This window comes from Marmota monax, unplaced genomic scaffold (assembly GCF_021218885.2).
Source record: "Marmota monax isolate L192 unplaced genomic scaffold, Marmota_monax_Labrador192_F-V1.1 WCK01_AAM20220418_F8-fsc00018, whole genome shotgun sequence".
Classification (NCBI taxonomy): Eukaryota; Metazoa; Chordata; class Mammalia; order Rodentia; family Sciuridae; genus Marmota; species Marmota monax.
Window position 1 is genome coordinate 9,970,931 of NW_026692201.1, and position 23,729 is coordinate 9,994,659.

A 23,729-nucleotide genomic window follows, 5' to 3' on the forward strand; every position below is an offset into this window, starting at 1 on the left:
TATACATATATATCATTTATATTCTCATCATTTTTTAAAATACCATTTTGGTAACTGATTTTTAAAAAATTTTTTTAAAAGAATTGCATATTTTGGGGCTGGGGTTGTGGCTCAGTGATAGAGCGCTTGCCTAACATGTGTGATGCACCACATTAAAAAAAATAAATAAAATAAAGTTATAAAAATCTGATGAAGAAATAGATTTTAAAAAGAAATGCATATTTGGCTTTAATATATTAGCAATTCAATGTAGTATAACATTTCCCTATAAAATATTTTATTATGCTTTATTATTTTGTTATTATTTTTTGTTGGTTCAACCTCTGCTTCACATATGAAAGGCTCTGTACAATATTCAATGAATAAGGATCAAGGTTGATTTTTAAATTTTTTTCTGAATTGTCTACATATTTGTTTGAAGAACATATATTACTTTTGATATCAGAAATTCACCATTAAAAAATGAACAGTTCTGACAGGCTGAGGTTCTGCTCCTCGGCTCTGGGATATAATAACTTAAATATACTTCTGAAAACTTCATGTAAACTGAATTGTAGGTACTTGCTTAGCATTTTAATTTTTTTTCCAATTTCAGTTCTCAAACATCTTCAAATAAAGAAGTGGTTATAAAGAAAGGTAAGACTTGTATTGCCCCTGTGATTCCTTGATGGAGGGTGTTAAAGAACAGCTTTTTCTGTTACAGACTTCCCTGATCAGTAGTGGTGTTTGTTTGTACCTAGATTCCCCATGTGAAAAATTTCTTAAACTAGTATGAGGCAAAGGAGACTCAAGTCTGATATATTTCACAGTGCTTAGCATATTATTGTCATTCAATGACATTCATACATTGATATTCTTTAGCCTTGGTACTCACATCTTTATTTGACAGGTCAACAGAATAATGGAGATATGAAACCAATCCAGAATTTCACAACAATACCAATCATGAAGGTATGGGTCTATCCGAGAATTAGATTGTAATCTGTCTTTTAAATAATTAAAACAGCGGCATAGTAAAAATATAAATAATAATTCTGTTAATATTTAACATAGTTTTGCTTGAACTTTGAGTAGGGGAGTATATTATAGTGTTCTTATAAATTAGAAAAACCTGAAATACTTAATTTTACTTGCTGTCTTATATTTTTATTACAATATTCAGTTTTATTTTTATTGCTTTCCAGACAGGATCATTACAGTAGCATTTTATCCTTTTATATCATTTTTATTTTTTGTTGGTTTGTGCTTTCTTTTTTATTGGTACATTATAATTGTACATAATAGTGGAATTCATGTCATATTTGTGCATGCACATAATTTGCTCAGTCTCCTTCCCCAGTATCTTTCCTTTCCCTCCCCTCTTCTTACCCGCTAATCCACTTGCTGTACTCTACTGATCTCCCTTCTAGAAGTTTGTCTTTGATTATCCTTGAGCTTGCCTCGTTGCTCCTTCTTAATTAATTTTTCTTTTATCTGTACTTGCATTGGAGTAATTGGTTCACTCTTTGTGTTGTACATTTTATGGATTTTAATAAATGTTTGACATATGTCTATCATTATAAGATATTAATTAGCCTTTTTACTTCTAGGAAGACTTTTGTATCATGGACATGTTTATTTTTAAATTTTATTTTATTTGGTTAATTAGGCTTTTAAAAATCTGAGCCAAGAGGGACATTTAGAAAAAGAACATGGGAATGCCTTCAGCCATCATAACCCTGTTAATGTCTCCGTTGATGGAATTTCCTGCATTCTCTTCTGGGCCAAAAGAATAACAATTAAATTTAAGAATCTGACCTGGCTGGACCTTACAGATGAAACATTTGATCAAAAGGCAGTAGTGGATACTGGCAACTCAAACTGCAGTGAGGAAAGTGCCACGTAAGTGGATCTATTTGCTTGAGGCATCCTTGAGGGGTATTGTAGTCTGTTAACTATAAAAATCCTTTTTTTTTTTGTCATTTCAGAAAAAAAGGGGGACTCCTTTGAACATGACCCTGACATTCTTTGAGGAAGGGAGCAAGTGTTTAATATATAAATGAAAGAACAAGTCAGAAATTAACTTTATATATTTAAAATTTTTTCCTGGCAATTTCCTTGTGGACCTTTTAAACAATTGTGATAAGAACTTTATGGAAAACGAGGGTTTTTAAAATGAGGGTTTCCAAACCCATTCTGAAGAAAAAGGAAAGAATAGAAAAGGACTTCAGGCTTAGTCTAAGTCTAAATGTTAGGTATTAAACTACTTTTGTCTCACCATGGAAGAAATTACATGTCAAAGCCAAGTTATATATGTGGATTAAACAGAGAAGATTCACTTTAGCTAGGACAAATGTCTGACTGCAGGGGGGATTCTGAAGTTATGGAACACTGTTTGTTTGCAAATGTGCAAGGGTACCTTTGAGTGGCCAAATTTCAGAGAACTCTTTAGGACATTTCAACCTGATGAGAACAATTAGTTTTGATTTGAGATAAGCTGATTAAATAGATGTCCCTCTTGAAGAACAAATCAATTTCCAATGTCTTTCTCTGCTTTTCAGTCATCAAAACAAGAAATTTTGCTATTACTTGCTTTGGTCCAGGGGGAGGGAATTTGATACGTTATACTTGTGTTCTATAAACCTCTTTTTTTCAATATTTGCTGGTAAAATGGATGTTTTTGGAAGATTCTTTGCATGTGTTCTGGTCTGGTTCAGATGGATAGGATGCTTTGTATAAAACATGACATATATATATATATATATATATATTTTTTTTTTTTGTGTGTGTGTGTGTGTGTGTGTGTGTTCTTTTTACACTTTATATAGTTTGGCTGAAAATACCTTTTTATTCCTCATCTAAAAATTCTTGATGATGGATAAAAATGGATTATATTAATGTACACTTAAAAGTCACATTATAAGTATTAGTATTTTGCGATTGAGAATGACCAACTTAACAAAAATTTAGGGAATTGAAAGTGTAAACATTCAAAATCATCCCATATCTGTTTATCCTGTTATAGCATGACTATGAAAGAGATGCCAACACTGCTGAGAGCTCAGACCCTTTTTCCTCAGGCTCTAATTTATTCCCTACAGGGCTCTTTATTTGTGGTCAGTTGCACAGAGAGAGGCTGATTGCCTGGAGATAACTTGGTTGACTGGCCCACCTAAATTGCATTTATTATGACTATAAGGTTTTTGTAGGGAAAATCAGAACACCACAGCTTTTCACTGGGCTTTGGGGACCTTAGTAACCACTAGGAGCCTACAGATGGAAAAAAATAAAAATTTGACTTCTAGACCCAGTTCTCCCAGTGAACTTTGTGATTTTACAAATAGGACCTGTAGGGTCATCATGTATCAGATGTGTTATCATCAGGGTGTCCAGTTGAGTTTAAGTCCTTGATGTCCTGAACAAAGAAATGAGTAAAACACACACAAATAACAGGCCAAGTACAGATTTATTAAAAGCAAAGTTGAAAGTGAGGGTATCATTCTGTAATGTAGAATGGAGTGGGTCAAGCAAGAAAGAGAAACACAAGGCCCTGGTGTCTGGAAATTAGTGTCTTATACGCTGAGCTCTGAGGAGTTCTCTTTCCTATACAAACCAGATTAAAGACTTCACCCCACTTGCTCCCATTGTTTACCTTATGATAGCTGATTAGAATATTGTCCAATTTTCTCCCATTGGTTACTTTAGAAAACCTAATTAGAATACTACCCAATTTATCCCCATTGGTCATTTTAATATACCAAACCTGTGGCAGGAATTATTATGGTGATAAATCCTCAGTGGTGGGAGTTGTCATGGTAATGTTATTTATCAAAAACAGAGACATGACTTATCTCCCTGTATTGTTCTCCATTGGCATCTTTCTTACACCCTTCCACTGCCATTTTGATGTCCCCAAACTCCTACCTAATAGATGGATATGATGATATCTACTCATTGTGACCAAGAAGTCTTACATGTACATGGGTCAGGCACTGTATAGAGGCCATAACAAGCCCATTATCTCTTATTCCTCATAATATCCCTCTAAGTCACAGGTCACCATCCCTGTTCCGGTTGAGGAAATCAAGGTTCAAATGAGTTTCAAAATTTATTGCAGACTCACAATTTGTATTTAACAGAACCGGGAGAGGAAGTGTTTAATGACATTTTAATTCCTTCCCCTTGGCCCTATCTTACAGGGTTATGAAAGTCAAATAAGATGTATTCATAAGAATTTTGAGAACTTGTCAAATGTTATTCACATGAGTAGTATTCTCAACTTCAAAAGAGTGAATTGGTGTCTAATTACCTGGTAGAGAGGACTTGAAAGCTTAAATTAATTTTGGGGGTAGTCCTCAGGTGAGTGTGTTCACCTGAGGGTGTGGCAAGTTTCCCAGTGAGTGAGACAATCAAAAACCAGCCACTGAGACAATGTGGTTGATTTCTGTGAATTGCTTAAATGAATGAGAGGCCTTTGTGTGCTGGTGAGGAAATTTTATATGAAAGAACAGGAATGGGAGTTGCTGAGAGAATAAACCCAAGCAAAGACATAACCATGTAAGGTCAAAAGCATGGATTAAAAAAAAAAATGACCATGTTCTAGCTCTTGGAAACAAAATGTTCAGGGAGAAGCAAATTTGGCAGACAGATTTGCTACGGAAGTCTTTATAAATAGTGAAAGCCCTGTAAATAGAACATAATCCCAGCATCTGTGTATATTTTGAATTTAGACAGTTATAGTCTGATGAATTTAGAATCGGTTTTAAATGTGTAAGAGTAGGGCACTTGAAAAAGTAAAAAAAGATCCTTTTCCCAACTCTTGCTTTAGGTTGTAAATCCCTTTTGGTTTTGATGCCACAGTACCTAGCACTTAATGAATGCTGAATTTGCTTTGTGAAAACAGACCTCATGTTCTTTACTCAAAGCAGAACATTGTTAACCAGATTCTGCTGAAACCAGGACTGCTGGAGAAGAACTCTTGGAGGGAAGGAAGCTTGGAGGCTAATAGGCTGCTTCATTAGGAGGCAGGGACAGAGATTAGGTGGGTTGACAATGGCTTTTCTCTGAGGTTTAGTGCATCATTATAGAGCCAGTTAATGGGAACCCAGTCATTCTGGTCCCATGGAAGAACTAGGAAAATTTCTATTGGAATAAATAATTAGATTTATGAAATACTATTAAAGAAATGCATTTTTTTCAAAGTATTTTCAGTAATTTGTTGTCAACTATAAAATACAGGGAAAGAGGCGGTTGAATATTTGCTTTACCAAATAAATAAGCTTATAAAGAGTTTGTAAAGGAGTATATCTAAGGTTTCTGAGTTTATGATGTCAGAAAATGGAAAATATTATCAATTTACATATATGGTTTATTTTGTTAATAACTCTACCTTTCCCCATAAATAGGATTAAGATGAACTTCAGTCTGATCACTGATATTTATATTTTTTGATTAGAGAGACTGAATTACTGAGATTGTATATGGGTGATAGTTTTCAAGTTTGCAATTGCATATTTTATAGATAACCTGCTTTTGATTTTTTGTTTTACAGTGTACTTTGAGGTATTATAACTTGTAGATATTTTAATGACATAGTAGCAATATCCTTTGTATATTTAAATTTCTTACATTTTCTAGTATAATTATTTTTTTAACCATTCTTACGTTTTCAACCTTTTTGAGATATAAATGACAGACAATAAACTACACATATTTAAAGTGTGCCATATGGTCAGTTTCCACCTATGTGTGCACCCATAAAACTACCACCACAATCAAGATAACAAATGCTTTCATAAGGACCCAAAGTTTCCTTGTTCCTCTTTGTAATCCATCCATCTCTCTAGCCACTCCCACCTTCCTACAAATCATTGTTTTGCCCTCTATCATTAAAGATTTGCTTGCATTTTCTAGAATTTTATATAGATATAGTCATATATATCTACTTTTTAGCCAGTTTGATTTCACTTAGCATAATGATTTGGATAATCTTATGTTGTTGCTTGTATCAATGGTTCCTTTCCATTGCTGAGTAGCATTCCACTGTATAGATGCATTGCAACTTATTTATCCATTCACCTGATGGGAATTTGTCCCCACCCCACAGTTTTTACATAGCTTGCCAAATAAGGTTTCTATGAATATACATGTACAAGAATTTGTGGCAACATGTATTTTCATTTCTTTTAGGTGTCATTACATTTGAGAATAGATAGGCTAAATGATATGAGTGTTTAACTTTTTCAGAAATTGCCAAACTGTTTTTTTAAAGTGATTGCCCTTTTTACCTTTCCACCAGTGTTGTATGAGAGTTCCAGTTGTTTTACATCCTGATCAATACTTTGTATGGTCAGTGTAAGATATAGAGAAAAATATTCATGTCTCTGCATTTTTATATTACTGAAAGAATTTAACTGGAACCTTGGTTAAAAAATAAGACTTGAAATTAGTAAGAGATTTACCTCTTCAGAGTAATGTGTTTACATGTTAAAGTCTTATGAAACTAGAATCATAGAGTCATTTCAGGAGTTGGAAACCCCAAGAAGCATGTCTTATCTACCTGTTGGAGGCATTTATTTATGTACCGTGGATATTAGGCCTGCAGTCATTTGTCTCCTTTATGTTGAACTATTTGCTCCCTAATTTGAATTCTTCCACTTAGATTGTAGGGCATGTATTAGGATATTCCCCCTTCTTTGCCCAAAGAGCATTTATTGATACCAAGGGAACAGATGTTTCTCCTCCTCTCTCAGAAAGTCTCTCTCTTTTTTAGGTAAACACCCAGGTTCATAATTTTGGTCTTCTTTACTTCTACTATAAATATCAATATATAAAAAATGATATTTGGTTCTCATCATGTGGCCTAGAGGGAAAAATTGGGTTAAAAGGGGAACCAATATTTTTATTCCCATGAATAAGTAATAATCTGTCTCTTCTCCAGGAAATTTCATGTTTACTTTCAGGAAAATATGAACAAATATAGGTCTTAAAAACTTGAATCCATTTAAAAAAAACTTTTAGTCATTCTGTTTGTTATACTTTGGTATTCTATTGTGATTTTTGTTTTATATTTTCCAAATGTTGAATGATGCTAAGAGCATCTTTTCATATACTCATTGACTAATTGTGTATCTTTGTTTATATAGTACCTGTTCAAGTCTTCTGACCGTTTTTAAGTGGTGCTATCTTCTTATTGAGTTGTTGAATTTATTATATTCTGGATAAAGTCCCTTGTGTGAATATGTTGGGATTATTTTCTCCTGTCTTGCCTATTTTGTTTTCTTAATAATGTCATTTGAAGATCAAAGGTTTTTCTTATTTATTTGTTTATTTAAATAGTGCTAGGAATTGAACACAGGCCCTCACACATGCTAGGCAAACACTGTGGCATGGAATTATATCTGCAGCCCCCCAATTTTTCATTTTAATTAAGTCTAAATTATTTTTTCTTTTATGTCTCGTTTGTGTATATTTTCAAAAAACCATCTATTCCTAAGATTGTATAAATGCTTTTATATATTTCTTTTATACATTTTGTAGTTTTAAGTATTACATTTGTGTCTAGATCCATTCTGAGGTAATTTTTGAGTATAGTGTGAAATAAGGGTCATCGTGTTTTGATGATCTGTGTTGCATCTCTTTTTTAAGGTTGTCTCTGAAGTTTGGTGATGCTGAAAATCTACAAAGCTTTTATATGAGGTAGGTAGGTTACCACTTTGGAATATTATAATTTCAGGACCTCAGATTAGCTCTATAAACTTATTCATTCTGTATGTGGATTTCAAAGTCTTTTTATGTGATACTTCAAACACTGTGATACTTCAAATGCCACAGCTAGCTAACTACACTGAAAAGTCAATGGCTATATGTGATGGGATCCTGTAAGAGTGTTTTCTTCAGTTCCTATTGAAACACCTATGCTCCACTCATCAGAGAGGAACTTAAGAATTCATGAACCTGAAATGCTGGAATATGATGTCGTTTTCATTAAACTAATTCTTTCTTTCTTTCTCTCCCTCCCTCCCTCTGTCTCTTTCCAAGTCTGAGGCTCTGATTTGAAGTTAATCTGTGTAGTTCCTTATAATGATGCACACTTCTTTATCTGCAATGAACAAGTCTCTGAATTCTCCAGTAGACAACCAACAAAGGCCTACATATTTCTATATTTATGTATAGAAGGATGCATCTACCAACAGTAGTTTATCCAAGCCAGTTAGAAACTGCTTCTGGAGGGTGGGGAGAAATTGAAGGCATTACATTTTCATCTTATAAAAGTGTAGAGCTTCTCTTCCTATAGTAGGAATGTTTTAGTGGAGAGAAGCAGATGTGTCTTCAACATTACTTGAAAATCAGTAGGATGTGCTAGAGTATTTTTTCCAAAGCTGTGTCCTGTAAAATGCTTCCATTTTGTGAAAATATTTGTGATTCTACAGAAAAAGGATTTTGTAGTTAAACCTGCTTGAGAATTACTACATACCATGCCTTCTTCTTGGAAAGTCAGACTTCCGAGAAGACATGCTTTTAAGGAAGACCGTTTTACTTGTAACTTTGATTAACCTACTGTTTCCTAATCATAACTTTGGAAAGCTTTCTTCCACAGAGCATTTACCAACATATCATGGGACACTGGTGCTTCAGTGATCATAATTTAGAAAATATATGCCATCACCTTTCAGAGAAACTTTGTAAGGAAATAGAATCCCGTAAGGTGACCAACACTATATCTACCTGATATAGAAGTGGGGGGATATTTTTGGTCTGTAATAGCAATTTTTCCAAGTGGAAAATAGCTTTATTATTACTTACGATAAAGGTATTAGCATATGCTGTCAATACCCTGTCTATAGGGCCTTTCTACTTTACAGCATTAAACTTCACCTGCTCAACTTTCAACTACCACTCTCTCTGGCCAAAGCAGCCCACTCTCTCCCATCCCAAGTCTAAGAAGTATATGAATACCCATCTTTCTCTCCATTGGCTGAGATCATGTAGAGGCATGTTTTTATCCTGGCTTCCAGCTTCCCCCTGGGCATTAAGCCCTTCTTGTCCACAGTGGAAACTTCCTTAATAGTGCACTCATTTTGGTAGCCTTTCATTCCTCTTTAATTTCTCTTTCTTCCACCTTACATATTTTGATGACTGATTTTCCCAGATACTTTTAATATATTCACAACTTATTTCATGCTGTGCTTCTGAAGAAGCCCACAAACTAAATAAGAAAGAAAAGCCACGGAAAATAGAAGAGCCAGAAAACATTCAGCTATGTAATGAAAGAAAATTATAACTAATAATCCAATACCATTTTTAATCACTACTAATGTTTTGATCCCTATCCTTCCAGACTTCTTTTTTTTCTATGCAGTCACCCATTTTTTTTTTAAAAAATAAAAACAAATGATCATGACATATGAACAATATAAATTTTTCATAGCTGGAGAATATTCCATTTCAGAAAGATTAAAAGTAAAGGGCTGGTCTGAGATAGGATTTGAAGCCCAACTCCAAGACATGCTGTCTGATCTTGCACAAGTTTATTTTACCCCTCTCGGTCATAGACTCCACATTTGTCAAATGAGGATAATGGTACTATCTCATAGTGTTATAGTAAAGATTAAATAAAATACACATAAATAACACAGAAGCATGATTAACATGCAGTAAGAGAGCTATTACTGTTCTTTTAAGTCACAATTTAATTCCATGTTGATGTCCACTTACACTTTTTTTCTCAAATTTCTTGCCATAATGTACACATACTCGAGCACTGATTCTGAGAAAGAAAAGCTTTGTATTCTTTTGTAGAGATTTGTATTGTTCACTTTTGGCTCGTCTGTCAGTTGTTTTCTTTCTCACCTACTTAGAGGAAACTTGTTTGAAACTAAGGTGAAGCCACTCCCCAGGTCAGCTCCGCCACCTAACAAAAGAGGGCACTGTTGTACCGTTCATATACTGTGTCCTGCTTTGGTAAATGTGGAAGTACAATGGGTAATACTGATGTATAATCATTTTCAGATTCTTCCTTACCACTTACAACAAATTGTCCAGCCAGAGTTGGTTTACTTTGCACAGAGTTGAGATTATTTTCAACAATTCAGTTCAAGCAACTTTTAATGTAACTGGCATCTATGCTCCATCAAGTTATTCCTACCACTGCCAACGTGTCAGCAGCCTGCAGCAGCATGATGCTCTCTTGTTGCCCAGTGACACAGATGACATGTCAAGCTTGTGGGAAGTCACCTTCATTGATTTTCAGGTAATAAACTAAAACGTGCTCAGGATACCTGTGTTTTTGGTGTCGAAGAAATGCAATATTGAAAACACCTGAAACAAAAGATATTTAAGAAGAAGAGAGAAGTTCATACCTTTAAAATAATTAAGATAATTAAAGAAAAATCTTCTAAGGTATGGAATGGAGTAGGATAGAATATTTCCTCTCCCTGTGGCCTCCAAGTCTCTACCCAGGACTTGCTTTTATTTCAGGTTTATCTAGTCACTAATAATTATCAGTGAGGAATGCCAGCAATCTAAACCCCTGTGGAGCTGTGGTGTGAAGCCCAGTGACTGATACTTCCAGGACTGCGAGGCCCTTCTGGGGAGAGGCTTTGTTGGATAATTATTTTATTTCCTTCAGGGAGTGTAGCAGTGATTCTATCAGGGCTGATAAGAAGTACATTGTAGTGTGAGTGACAACCTTGGCAGTTAGTGTAGGAATGGAATCCCCAACAGGGAGTCAAAAATATCCCAAAGATCTTGGAAGTGTTTGGGGAAAGGCAGGGGAGTGTGAGAAGTCTCTTTTCACCATCAGAATCATCTAAGGCTAACAGACATTCTGCCAAGTTCCTCTCTCTTGTTTACCTGCAAAAAGAGCTTAGCTTGTTCTTCCAACTTGCTGAAATAGCAGGCAGGGCTTTGCATGTCCCCTTTAAGGGCACTTTCCAATCTTTTCCATATGGATATGTGGATATTTATATGTATGTATATGGCCCCCATCACCCTTCCAGGCTGGGTGGAGGGTGTAGTGTGATGAGAGGCAGCTGGGGAAGGGAAGGAGCTTGCATTCTGGAGTTAGATAGACTTGATTTAACATACTACTCAGCCACCTGGATAAGGTATTTAACCTCTCTCAATTTCTGGCCTATCTTTATGAATGGAAAGAATACATGGCTTAATGTGTGTGAAACACCCAGGACCATGTCAGACATAGATTAACAATGCTACTTGTGAGTTTTCTCTTGTGTTGCACTGTTGTAGTTATTCTACATAATTTATTGTCAAAATATATCTCAATGCTGTAGGATAGTGGTTATTATCCCTGTTTTTCAAATGAAGTGACTAAAGATCTGATACTTTTTTCAGTGATATAGTTAGTAAATAGTAGAGGCAGAATTCAAATTCTAGACTGGTCCAGGGATGTTTCATATATATATGTGTGTGGGGTGGGGTGGGGTGTGTGTGTGTGTGTATATGCACATACATACAGACATGACACATATATGTTTGAAATGTTTATATATGTTATAAATATTTCTGTCTTGCTCTTTAAAATGTGCAGGAATCTGAGGAGGTAATAATAAAAACAAGGAAGAAATCCAGGCACAGTGGCTCACGCCTGTAATCCCAGCAGCTCAGAAGACTGAGGCAGGAGGATTGCAAGTTCAAAACCAGCTTTAGCAACTTAGCAAGGTCCTGTCTCTAAATAAAATATATTTTTAAAAAGGGCTGGGAATGTGGCTCAGTGGCTAAGTGCCCCGGAGTTCAATTCCCAGTACAAAACAAAACAAGAAATAAATTGTATATAATATGAATTAATAAGAACAGAGGAATTGACTTATACATCTGCCTTGTTTCAGAAATAGCTTAAGGTGACTTACAGAAATATTACAAAAAATGTACATATAGGCAAACCACATCACACAAATTAGGATAGGCCACAGGGAGAGGAAATATTCTATCCTACTCCATTCCATACCTTAGATGATTTTTCTTTAACAACAACAACCACACACACATACATACACACACACACACACACGTAAGGAGTATTGGCAAAGAGGTGGAGAAATGGGAATCCTTGTGCATTGATAATGAGAATGTAAAATGGTGTTAATGCTATGGAAAACAATATGGCAGTTTCTCAAAAAATTAAGCATAGAGTTACCAAGTGATCCAGTAATTCTACTTCTGGGTATATATCACAAAGAATGGAAAGTGGGGAATTGAATAGATAACTGTGCACCTATATTCATAGCAGCATTAGTCAAAAAAGCCAAAAGATATCTACCAATGGATAAGTGGGTAAACAAAATCTAGCATGTACAATATACAATGAAAATTCACCCTTAAAAAGGAAGGAAATTTGGATACATGCTATAGATATAGATGGGTGAACCTTGAAGTTATTATGCTAAATGAAATAAATCAGATACAAGAGGACAAATATTATATAATTCCAGTCATATGAGGTACCTTGGGTGGTCAATTTTTTTTTTTTGTACCAGGGATTGAACTCAGGGGCACTTGACCACTGAGCCATATCCCCAGCCCTATTTTGCATTTTTATTTAGAGACAGAGTCTTACTCGGTTGCTTAGTACCTTGCTTTTGCTGAGACTGGCTTTGAACTCATGATCCTCCTGCCTCAGCTTCCTGAGTCACTGGGATTACAGGCATGTGCCATCATGCCTGGCTTGGGTGGTCAAATTGAGAGACAGGAAGTAGAATAATGGTTGCTGGGGGCTGACAGAAGGAGAACAGAGAATAGTGTTTAATAAGTGTTTAATTAGTGTTGTAAGATGAAAAGAGCTCTGGAGACAGTGGTGGTACTCAGCAATATGAATGCACTCAGTGCCACTAACTGAACACCAAAAAATAGGATTTTTTTTTTTTTTTTTTTTTTGTGGAGGGGACCAGGGGATTGAACTCAGGGCTTTGTGAATGCAAGGCAAATGGTATGCTGCTGAACTATATCCAGCCCCAGGAATTTTATGTTATTTATGTTTTATAGTTAAAAGGCAAAATAGAAAAAAAATGGTGTGGGGAATAAAAAGGAAGGTTAGTTAGAAGCCTCTGGGGAAGTTGGTTCATAAAACCTCAGGACCATCTATCTGCACTGGCTGGATGTGGCATAGTAATTTAACTTAAAAACTTTGGAGCAGCCAGTATAAGGAATAAGTATTCTTTTACATAACTACTGAGTCCCTGTGACTACTGAAAATTTGCCTGTGAGAAGTACATCTTCCCCAATGTTGTGCAATGTGGATGTCCTCAACAATATCCTTACACAGCACCTTGTAAAAACACCTGTAGCTTAAATGCAAGCTCAAGCCAGGGAAAAGATGCTGTGGTGGTGGTATCTGAGTTATGTTAATAAAAGGCTGCTTTCCATAAGTGCAGACATTCTGGTCTAGTCTATTCTAAGAATAAAGTGTGGTTGTCCCTCAGTATCCACAGGGGATTGATTCTGGAGCTGCCACCCCCCACCATAGGTACAAAATTCCATGCATGCTCAAGTCCCTTATTTAAAATTTTCTAGTATTTGCATATAACTTATATACCACCTTATATATGCTCTCAGTTATCTCTAAAATATTTATAATACCCAATGCAATAAAATGCTACATAAATAACTGTATTGTGTGGACTGTAATGACAAGAAAAAAGTCTGTACATGTTCAGTACAACTGTTTTTCCCAGAGTATTTTTTTAACTTTATTTTATTAATTTTTTTTTGTGGTGCTAAGAATCAAACCTAGTGCCTCACATGTACTATGCAAGTGCTTTACTTGAGCCACTGAGCTACAACCCCAGGCCCCCACCAGAATATTTTTGATCCACAGTTCCAGAATATTTCGATCCCCACATGGGCCCCCTGAATATGAGGGTGACTGTATAGAATGGTGCAGCAGACATCAAAGACTCAGTGGGTAAATGAATGAGGTGAACTGGGTGTGTCTGTGTAGCCAGATTCACAAGGAACATTTTAAAATTCAACTTTAGCTGATGTGTGCTTTAAAGTAAATACAGGACCAGGGTTGCTGGATCTTCTGACTTTTCAACAGACACTAGATATTTGGACTTACTGGAAATTTTCAGGAGATTCAGAACTCAGGGTCAAACAAAGCTCACCTTTGGGTTCCATACAACATTTTTAATGTCTAGTCCAGGAAATGGATGAACCACATACTTCAGACATTCCCATACTTGCTGTCCTCGACCAAATCCCATTAAGAATTAAGTGGCAGTCAGCCTGAGAGCATTTCCTTTGGCTGGAGTTGCAGAGTCAGTTGAGGTCATCTTTTGTCATTGAGGAACTCCACTCTTCAGGCACTGTTCTGAGAATAAGGCCACTATGCATCAGAGGTGTGGGCAGGGGATGCCTGAAGCCAGGCCAGGAACCTTCTTCAGAATCAATTTGGGGTTCAGTCTAGAATACAGACAATTGGTGAACAAGGTCCCTAAAGACTCTGGCATGATGAATGGCTATAATAATTTTGGCATGAGAAAATACTAAAATGCCCATTTAAAATGCCCATAAAAAATGAATTCTTTGTGAAACACTCATAGATCATTCAATTTTTTGATGTACCTTTTAAAAAACAAGTGACTGAATGAGGTGATGTTGTGTAGGGTTAGACTCTATAATGCAGCCAAACAGGCTGCTTTCCAGTTATTGCTCTTTTTTTTAAAGAAGTTGGTCCTTAGTTTTGTTTCTTTCATTTTGACAGCAGTATTTAAATAGCAGGGCTGTAATCAATTTGAACCTTTCCTAGTTCCAAGTAATTAAACTACTTTATTTACTCATATGAAAATGCTTTTTCCCCCCTATTCTCTGGACAGGATGCAAGGAGGAACTAGTATTCAGTTCTTCCAAAAAATGGCAACAAGTCTGTATGGTACAGTCTGTAAGTTGTCCAGGGTTTCATTTTCTGTGGTTTAATTACCTATAATTAGCTACAGTCTGAAAATATTAAATGGAAAATTCCAGAAATATGTAATTTATAAGTTTTAAACAACTTTTATTACAGTGTATTATTATTGTTGTTCTTTTATTAGCTATTATTGCTAATATCTTACTATTCCTAATTTATTTGTTAAACTTTATCATAGATATATATATATATCTATGATATATATATCATAGATATATATATATATATATATATATATCTATGATATATATATCTGCTTATTATCTATGGGGATTAATTCCATAGTCCTGGCCTGATACCAAAATTCACGGACTCTCAAGTCCCTTATATAAAAATGGCATGGTATTTGTGTATAATCTCCTCCTACACACTTTAAAACACCTGTAGATTACTTACAATACCTAATGCAATATAAATCCTATGCAAATAGTCATTATACTGTATTATTTAGGGAAAAGTAAAAAGAACAAAAATGAACATCCAATTTAAAGAAATATTTTTTATCTGCACTAGTTGAATCCACAAATGCAGAATCTATGGAAATGCAGGGCCAACTATATAGGGTTTAGTATGATCTGTGGTTTTAGGCATCCACTGGGGATCTTGAACATATGCCTTGTGGATAATAAGAGAGGACTACTGTACAATTGACAAAAGAGGGAGAGGTAGTGACAACAGGAAGAAGAGACAGAGCACACCAGCAGCAACTGAGTCGTAACTGAATCTGAGTCTAAAACCAGACTGCCTGGAGTTGAAGTATACCTTTACAACACTTACCATTGTGGAACTCTGAGCAAGTTACTTGATTTTCCTGTTTCCTCATCATAAAGTACTAGTAAACTAGTAACTTGCTCATAGACTCTTGTGAGTATTAAACAAGTTAAGGCAGCACTGGGTATACCATAAGCCCCACAAGTGTATTTTTATTTTACCTCATCAAGAGTCATGATGTCTTCTCTTGAAAGACTCTTCTTGTCTACTTCCTGTCAGTCAAATCAAAGGCAGACTTGAAATCTTTGGAAAAATTACGCCCATACAGTTTAACATGTTTTGAATTTCAGAGACACCATAGCAGTTGTGGTTTTCCATGAAATGTAATATTCTTTTTTCCCCCTATTTTCCCCATTTTTTTTTCGTTTTTTTTATTAGTTCTTATAGTTATACATAGTAGTTGTTGGGTTTATCCTGACAAACTCATACATGCATGGAAATTGATTTCATGAACTAGAATATTCTGTGTTTAAATGATTTGTAGATGTCAACGGACCTTTATTTTATTCATTTATTTGTATGCGGTGCTGAGAATCAAACCCAGTGCCTCATACATGCTAGCCAAGTGCTCTACCACTGAGCTGCAAACCCAGTCCCTAGAATATTCTTAAAAATCAGATTAAAAGAGGTTTTATTTCAGAGGTTTAAATTTCACAAGCCCTTTAAATATGATAGCCATATATCCCAGAGTTTCTGGATCAGTCCTAAAGTAAAAATCAAATTTCATTGTCTTCGTAAGCACAATCATATTTGTCAGATAATGTGATTACATTATGCAACAAATATGGTGATAGTGTGTTAAATCTGCCTAATTAGAGTTCCAGAACCATGAGCCCAAGTGGAAAGTTGACCCTGGAAGATAAGGCAAAGGCCACTTCGGTTCTTTTTTATCTCCTGACAGATCCAAGGCTTTACCACTGAAGGGCAGCAGTTTGCCAAGGCCCGGGACTGCACCTCTTCCTTCTCTCCAGCTGTTTTGATTGGCCTGGCCATGTCCCTGATCCTGCTGCTGGTGCTGGCCTATGCCCTGCATATGCTCATCTACTTGCGCTATCTGGACCGGCACTATGAATTTATCACCTCTCCTACTCATTTCCCACCGTTGAAAACTCGAGACCTGGCAGAGGAGAAGGAACTGCTCAGGAGCCAGGGAGTTGAATGTTATGAACTGAGGAGCCAACAGATCTGCAAGATTTATGTTTAACAAGCATGGGCCTCTCTCCTCTCTCTTTCTCACCATGTCCACAATGGCTCTTAAAGATGTGGTTTCTCTTCTGTGTTGTTTCACTTGTGAATGGCTTGATTAAAAAAAATACAAAAAAGAAAATACACAATTTTTGGTTTTGAAACATCCACTGATTAGTTAGATAAACTTTGGACAATGAAAAAGTATCCCACACATCCCACAGAGATAAATACAATGGTTGCCCCAAACCTACCGTGAAAGTGAAGGGATGTTTCAGGTTTGGAAAATGGGTATGTGTGTGTGGATGATGAGCATAATGCAACATAGACAAAGGAACACACTTGTTCCCTGGGTCCTCCTTGCTTGTGCCAATTTAGATGTGGTAAGAATAGAAATAATAAACCCAATTAATCTGGAAGTTCAGAATTTAAGATATTTTGTATCTTAATTTATTTTCAGAAATTATGTCCCAATTTTTTTTTATAAATAGCCTTTTTCTCTCTTTCATAGGACTATTTAGGAGAAACTGTGGTCAATGTAGTAGAATAACATATCTTAGGACCTTTTTGCCACTAACTTTGCTATTCAAAAGCAGATAGCCCAGTTTGTGTCATAGGGGTCATAGTTTTGGTATATCTTATCTTTCCATCTGGTCATGGTGCAAAAGTTTATCTCATTTGTCTGATTTAGACCTCTACAAACTCTCCTGAGTACCCTTGAAACAAGCAGCACAGCTAAATAAGACAATGTGCTTGCTGTACAAATACAGATTCAAGATAGGTCCTCTAATTCCCCTTCCAAGTAGATAGTGTCCTCTAAACTCTTCCTTAGTAGAAATTCTGGGGCCACCACTGATATTCTTACCACTGGTTTCTTCCATATGAATCTCCTAATCCTTTTGAGTTCTGGGCTGACTCCGAAAATTGACTCACTCTCTAATTCACCAAAGCCTCTCTAATATGCCTTCTGTATCAAAGGGCTCATAAATGTAAAATTACGTTGTATTTTCCTATCTAGGATTCTATACCTTAGCTAGAAGAAGATAGCCCTGCATAGAACTTAGAATGCAGATGAGAACAATCTCAGGTGGGGGTTATCGACAGAGAAATGGAATCTTCTGTGTGATAGATCTAGTCCCACCTTAGGCAGCAAGCATGGGTAATGATGACAGTGAAGTTGCTAATAGAACAGTCTCATGTTTAGCATTTATTTTAGCTGCATTATTATTGGCTGTGAATGTAGGTTTGGTTCAAACTGCCTTAAAATTTTGTAAGATCATAGTTCCTTTCAGTTTAGATATCTGGAGTAGATTCTGCAGTCTGTAACTAAGAATCCTGATTTATTTAAGTTGTTAGTACTAAGATGATTACAGGGAACAGAATCCCAAGAAAATGAGACTCTAGGATTGATTATTATTCTATTTGGCTAAAACCAGTGGAAACTCTGTTAGCATAAGAGAATGGTAAACTGACAGCCCAAGGCATTAAGTAATGAAATTGAGATTCCCATTGCTGTTGCTTTAAGTGTCAACTGCTGATTTAAATGGCTGTTTGATCAGCTATAGTCCCAAAAAAGTAAATACAATTTATTGTTCAAACTAGGATACTTTTGAAAGTGAAAGGGATTTTGAACAACCCACAATAAAAAATTAAAAAAAAAAAAAAAAGAAAGTGAAAGGGAACATCATTAAAAATTCCAAGATAGTAGATGTGGGTGGAATCAGGAAAACTGGGATATATAGTCACCCTAATTATGGGTGATACCCTGCAGCCTAGGCTAGCTCTTTCTGTAATGGATGGTTTATGGAAAGAAACGATAATTCAAAATTTTAAGTTCACATTTCAGGCATGGTCAAAGATCTGGCAAGTGTCCATGACTGATCTAAAGGGATTCCTTACCTTTTGTCAAAGGGCTGACATGTTAAAAATTGAACTTGGGTCTGATCCTGCAAAATGCTTTTGTATGTGGAATTCACACCCATACAAGATCTCTTTTTTGAAAATGAGAATATTGATGACAATAAAGAAACGTTGAGAACAGGAATGGTAACTTTGGAAAGGTTTAGACAACTTTAACAATATTGAATTCTCAAACTCCATACTCAGTTTTTCTTATTAGCAGAAACAACTCCTGTGAGATGAAGCCGTTCCTGCCTTGCTCAAAGATCCTGTGATAGCCTCACCAGAGATACTTATTTAGACAAGGGGTGCCAATTTTCCTTTTTTCATTTAGGTAATTGGAGTCACATTCTAGCATATCCAAGGGAGCCAAGTGCAGAGTCAAATCACGGAGAAGAGAATTGCAAAAATAGTTTTACCAACTTATGTAACAAAAGATTTGGGAGAATATATGTTGGAATGAATTCAGGTGGTACAAACTCAAGGAGAGAAGTTTATAATTTTAGAATGAACTGAATTGTTTGATATGGATTCTCTTAACAGAGATTAAGGATTAAATGAGCTGGCTTGAGCAGTTGGGAGTGCTTCTAACAGTTTATTGATTAAAATCTAGACTCAGTAGTATCATATCCTAAGCAAAGTATAGAGATCAGAAATGCCTTGGAATTACATGAAGGAAGAAAAGAAATTTAATAACTTAGAGAATTGGGATGTAGGAATGGATTTATCATGTGTAAACTGCTTTCTCTCCTATAACAGCTTTCTTCTTGAAGTCCCAGAGGAATGCCCTTTGTTCTAGTACAAAGAGATGCTTTGGGATTATAGCACCAGATTTTTTTGAAAAGTGTTCTAGTGGCTGTTCTCTGAAGGTTATGGATGAAGGTAGGAGATGCCATTCTTGAAATGGAATTCTTGGTCTCAATAGGGGTGCTGAGATCCTAGAGTGGCAGAAATCAAAAAGCATCAAAGTAACCTAAAAGAGATAAAGGGTAAGAGTGTTAATCAGATTAGATTGTATTTGTTAATGGTAAATTGATCTATGATATATTTGGATAAATAGTTTACTGAAACACTCTTATCTGTATCATCATCAGCATCATCATCATCTAAATCTGGTATAAAAAGTCTTACTTAAGCCATTGTGGTAGATTCTCAGAACTAAGTTTTTGATTACTCAGTCTCCTTGAATGAAGAACCTCTTAAGAAAGGCTTTTGTTTTTATGTCTAATGTTGAGCATGATTATAAATAACTATATGTTTATTCCTCATCAGATATCTGTCTTTTAGCATTGCTTCTGATATGTTCTTTACTTTCAGGTTAAGAAGTTATGCTATTATTACAGATACCTTTTCTATTAACCCACCAAATATGTCACCATTGCTATGTAATTATTAGTGCATCAGAAGCATAGCCTCAGCGGTATTTCTCTTTCTGAAAGGTATGGAAAAACATGGCAAAGAAAGTGATATTTGACATGAGTAGGAGTAGCTAGGTAGGTAAGGTGGAGAAGGACAAACATAGCAGAAGAAAACACATTTGCAAAAATAAGACTCTAACATGTGTGCAGAATTGTGAACACATGTCTGTAGGAAGGCACATGGGATTTAGAGGAGTGAAGAAGGAGAACTTGGAGATTAAGAGGGGGATCAGATATTATGTTCAAATAAAGATTTAAAATATTGAATTTAGGTAATGGAGAGGCCCTTGTGAGGATTTTGGAAGACTTAACACAAGATGATTACATGGTATATAGTGTGAATAGAATAGAGACGGAAATACCAATTAGGAGATTATTACAATGGTTTAGGGCAAAATAAGAATAAGACCTGAAGTAGGACAGTGTCATGGGAGGTAGGAATTAGAAGAATTTTAAGAGATTGGCAGTCAATTAATAAGTCAGAAATGACTGGTAGGTGCGGGAAGCCACTGTGAAATGTGCATGGTCCAGATCAGCATTGAAGCTATTGAAGGGAAGATCTGGTATTCGGGAACTCCTACCAGCAACCCTGCTGGTTTTGAGATGGCCCAGTACATTGTGAACTCCCACTCAGCTCTGCCAAAAGGTTCTGCACAACACGGGAAGATGGGCATGACCTGTTAAGAATCGAGTAGCCTACCTGTCCCCACCTCTATCCTGTTTTTGAGGAGAAATTTCTATCCAATCCTTTTGATCTGTTCTGATATAAATAATCCAGGCTCTGGCTTCTTTGTTAGAAGCTGCACCAGTCTGGTCAGGTTGTCCGGTCACTGCCCCAGCTCTGAAAACCAGCTCTGTGGTTATTTTGTAGTACTATTTTCTTAGCTTTTGTTTCTTAGTCAGCCCATCCCTCCAGAGGGAAACCCTTTCCTTTGCCCAGGTGGGACGTGTGGGAGAGGTAGGTGTCTTATTTGAGCACTGCAAGGATGGTGATGTCAGTTTTGTGATCAGGGATTAAAAAGATAAGGGTGATAGGGGAAGGTTCCAATAGGCAGTTTATCTAGGCAGTTGGATGTATAGATCTAGGGTAAAACAGAGTATCTGTACCAGAAATAGAGATTTAGAACAAAGCAGATGCTGTCTGTGTCCCACCCATGTTCTTTTGGCCCCTATCATTTTCATTGCCACAATCTGTCCTCATGGGCTGCTCTGTCTGTGTTGATGACAGACTGGAATCACTAATATATCAATGTACCCTAAGAGTGATCCTCAACCAACAACTGAGGAATTTTGTATAGATGCTCCAGTTCATTTTGTCCCTTGAATGAGATAACTCTAGACTATTTCCTGGAGTTCCCCAACAGGAATAAGCTCTTTTATCCCTTGTGAAATCTTGCTTGAGAATGTTCACTTTATTGGTTCCCCTCTTCCCTGTTTCACTTTCCTACTCCTATAGTGGCATTTCCTGACATCACCTCCAAAACAAACTTCTTACATTTAAATCCCTGTCTTAGGATCGGCTCAGGAAACCCAAATTAAGACATGTAGTAATGGCCATATGGGAAAAATTGAAAACAAGGTGACTAGTGGTGATGGAGAAAGAAATGAGATCACCTCAGAAGAAAAAGATGGGTTGATAATAGACCCCTGGGGAACACTGCATTTATGGACAAACCTGCAAAGGAGTTAGAGTGGAAGCAATCAAAGAGGAAGAAGGCAAACCAAGAAAGAATAGTGTCCCAGAAACCAAAGGAAAAATAAAAGATTTCTAAGATGAAGGGAATAGTCAACCATGTTAAATGGTCGAGAGAAATCAAGCTAGAAAAGAACTACAAATTGTTTATTTCTTAGGTTTGGTCAATAGGAAGTCATTGATGAACATCATACTCCATTGGAGGACTGGGGTGGAAATAGTTCAGGGTGTTTGTTATTTATTATTCCCCTGGCTTTCTCCCAGTTAGAACACCTTGATTACATGTATCTCTCAAGACAGCCTCCTGCTTTTAGTAACATCCTTTTCTCTTGGGTGCAGGGCTGGTGACAACTTCATTGCTACTAGCCCGAGTTCATTACACTGTTCTTTGTGGCTATCTTATACCTTACTAGGGCCTCTGAAAATGGTACTTTTAAAATTAAGCCCTCCTTAAATTATCATAATTTGAGGGTACCATCTGTTTCTTATTGAGACTTGGGCCTTTGCAGAGGTTTGGACAAATTAAATTTTATTTGTTGTTTTGTTGGTTTTATATCTAGCAGTTGTACAGTTTTTCAGATGGGATTGAAGGCAACCATTTTAATAAGATTTTAATAAGATAGAAGAAAGCTGAGCATATTGTAGGGTAAGGCTATGTTTCTGAGGGTTTGTTTACTTGGTTTTTGTCTTTCCTGCTACAATATTATAAAGAATGATGTTCCTATGTATAATACTCTACCGTGGAAATACCTGCACATTATTAGCCCAATCTTCAGGGTTCTATAGCCCACTCTTCCTTTTAAATACCTGTTGAATAAAGGTCCATGGGTAGCTGAGATAGGGTTCAGGCTATAGATAATTACCAGCTAGCAAACTGGGGCTTTCTCACTCAAAAGAGTGTGTTAGAATGTGGCAGTGGGATTATAGGCAGCTCTTGAATATTCTCCAGCTTAGATGTGCAGCATAAAAAAAAAAATCATTTTTCACAAGCTACATGGATGGAGCCCCTCCAAGTTAATTGCCTCTGTGGTTGGTTGGGAATCCCCTGGACTAGCAGGAAGGAACTAAGGTAAAGGGAAAGATTAAAAACATAGATATCAGAGAGGAGAGAAAATGGTGGAACTAGGTCCTCAAAGAAACCTTAGTATCACAAGATTCAATTCTTCGGGTGGCAGTGGGGAGGAAAGAAATACTTGCCTTTACTAAGAGGAGACACACAGAGGGGACACTGCCTCCTGGGAAGAATATCAAACAGCTGTCCCTTCTGTCTTTATTCCCATTTTGCCTTCCAAGTCCTCACTATGCACAGGTTGGAAAAATAATTAATAAAATCAATTGATCCAGCTTTCTCATGTGATTCTTAGAGACAACCAACTATATTTGAGATGTCGGTCTGTATGACAGAACTTGCAATGTTTGCTGCATGATGCTTTTTAGCTCTTGAGGTCATCAACACTTTATAAGGACCAAATGGTACTAGAGCAAAACCTCTAACTCCAAATAAACAGAATTTAAAATGTGGTTTGGATCTTCTGATATTTTTATTAAGAAAAATAAGGCAAATGCAAGTGGTCAGATTTAATTGGTATAGCAGTTGCTATTTTGTAACACATGTAACTCTCAAACTGGCCAAATTCACTGTTCCTGAATCCTTTGGCCTTTTGGAATTAACCTGTGTTTTACTCCCCTAACAAAATAATTTGAGTTCCTTTAGAAAAGAAATAAGTCTGCTCACAACACCGCTGAAAATGAAGAGGCAGGTGGATTATGTCACGAGTGGCAGTGACCTGCATTCTTGTTGTTTTCTAATTTTGATTTTATGCCTTTACTGGTTATAGTCACCATTCTGGTGCCTTCA

The 23,729-nt window shown here is 36.2% G+C and overlaps 1 protein-coding gene across 2 annotated transcripts in view; it reads left to right on the forward strand.

The window, feature by feature from the left end:
• LOC124081765 (V-type proton ATPase subunit S1-like protein) overlaps positions 1-17,259 on the forward strand; it is a 34,480-nt gene extending 17,221 nt beyond the window's left edge. The window contains exons 4-9 of one of the 2 annotated variants that reach the window (XM_046428123.2): positions 596-636; positions 890-951; positions 1,649-1,881; positions 7,627-7,677; positions 9,991-10,231; positions 16,578-17,258. In XM_046428123.2, coding sequence (XP_046284079.1) covers positions 596-636; positions 890-951; positions 1,649-1,881; positions 7,627-7,677; positions 9,991-10,231; positions 16,578-16,880 — 931 coding nt within the window. In that variant the 3' untranslated portion in view covers positions 16,881-17,258. Of the gene's footprint in view, positions 1-595; positions 637-889; positions 952-1,648; positions 1,882-7,626; positions 7,678-9,990; positions 10,232-16,577 lie in introns of both variants that reach the window. The other variant, XM_046428131.2, reaches the window with a different exon arrangement.
• The last annotated feature ends 6,470 nt before the right edge of the window (positions 17,260-23,729 follow it).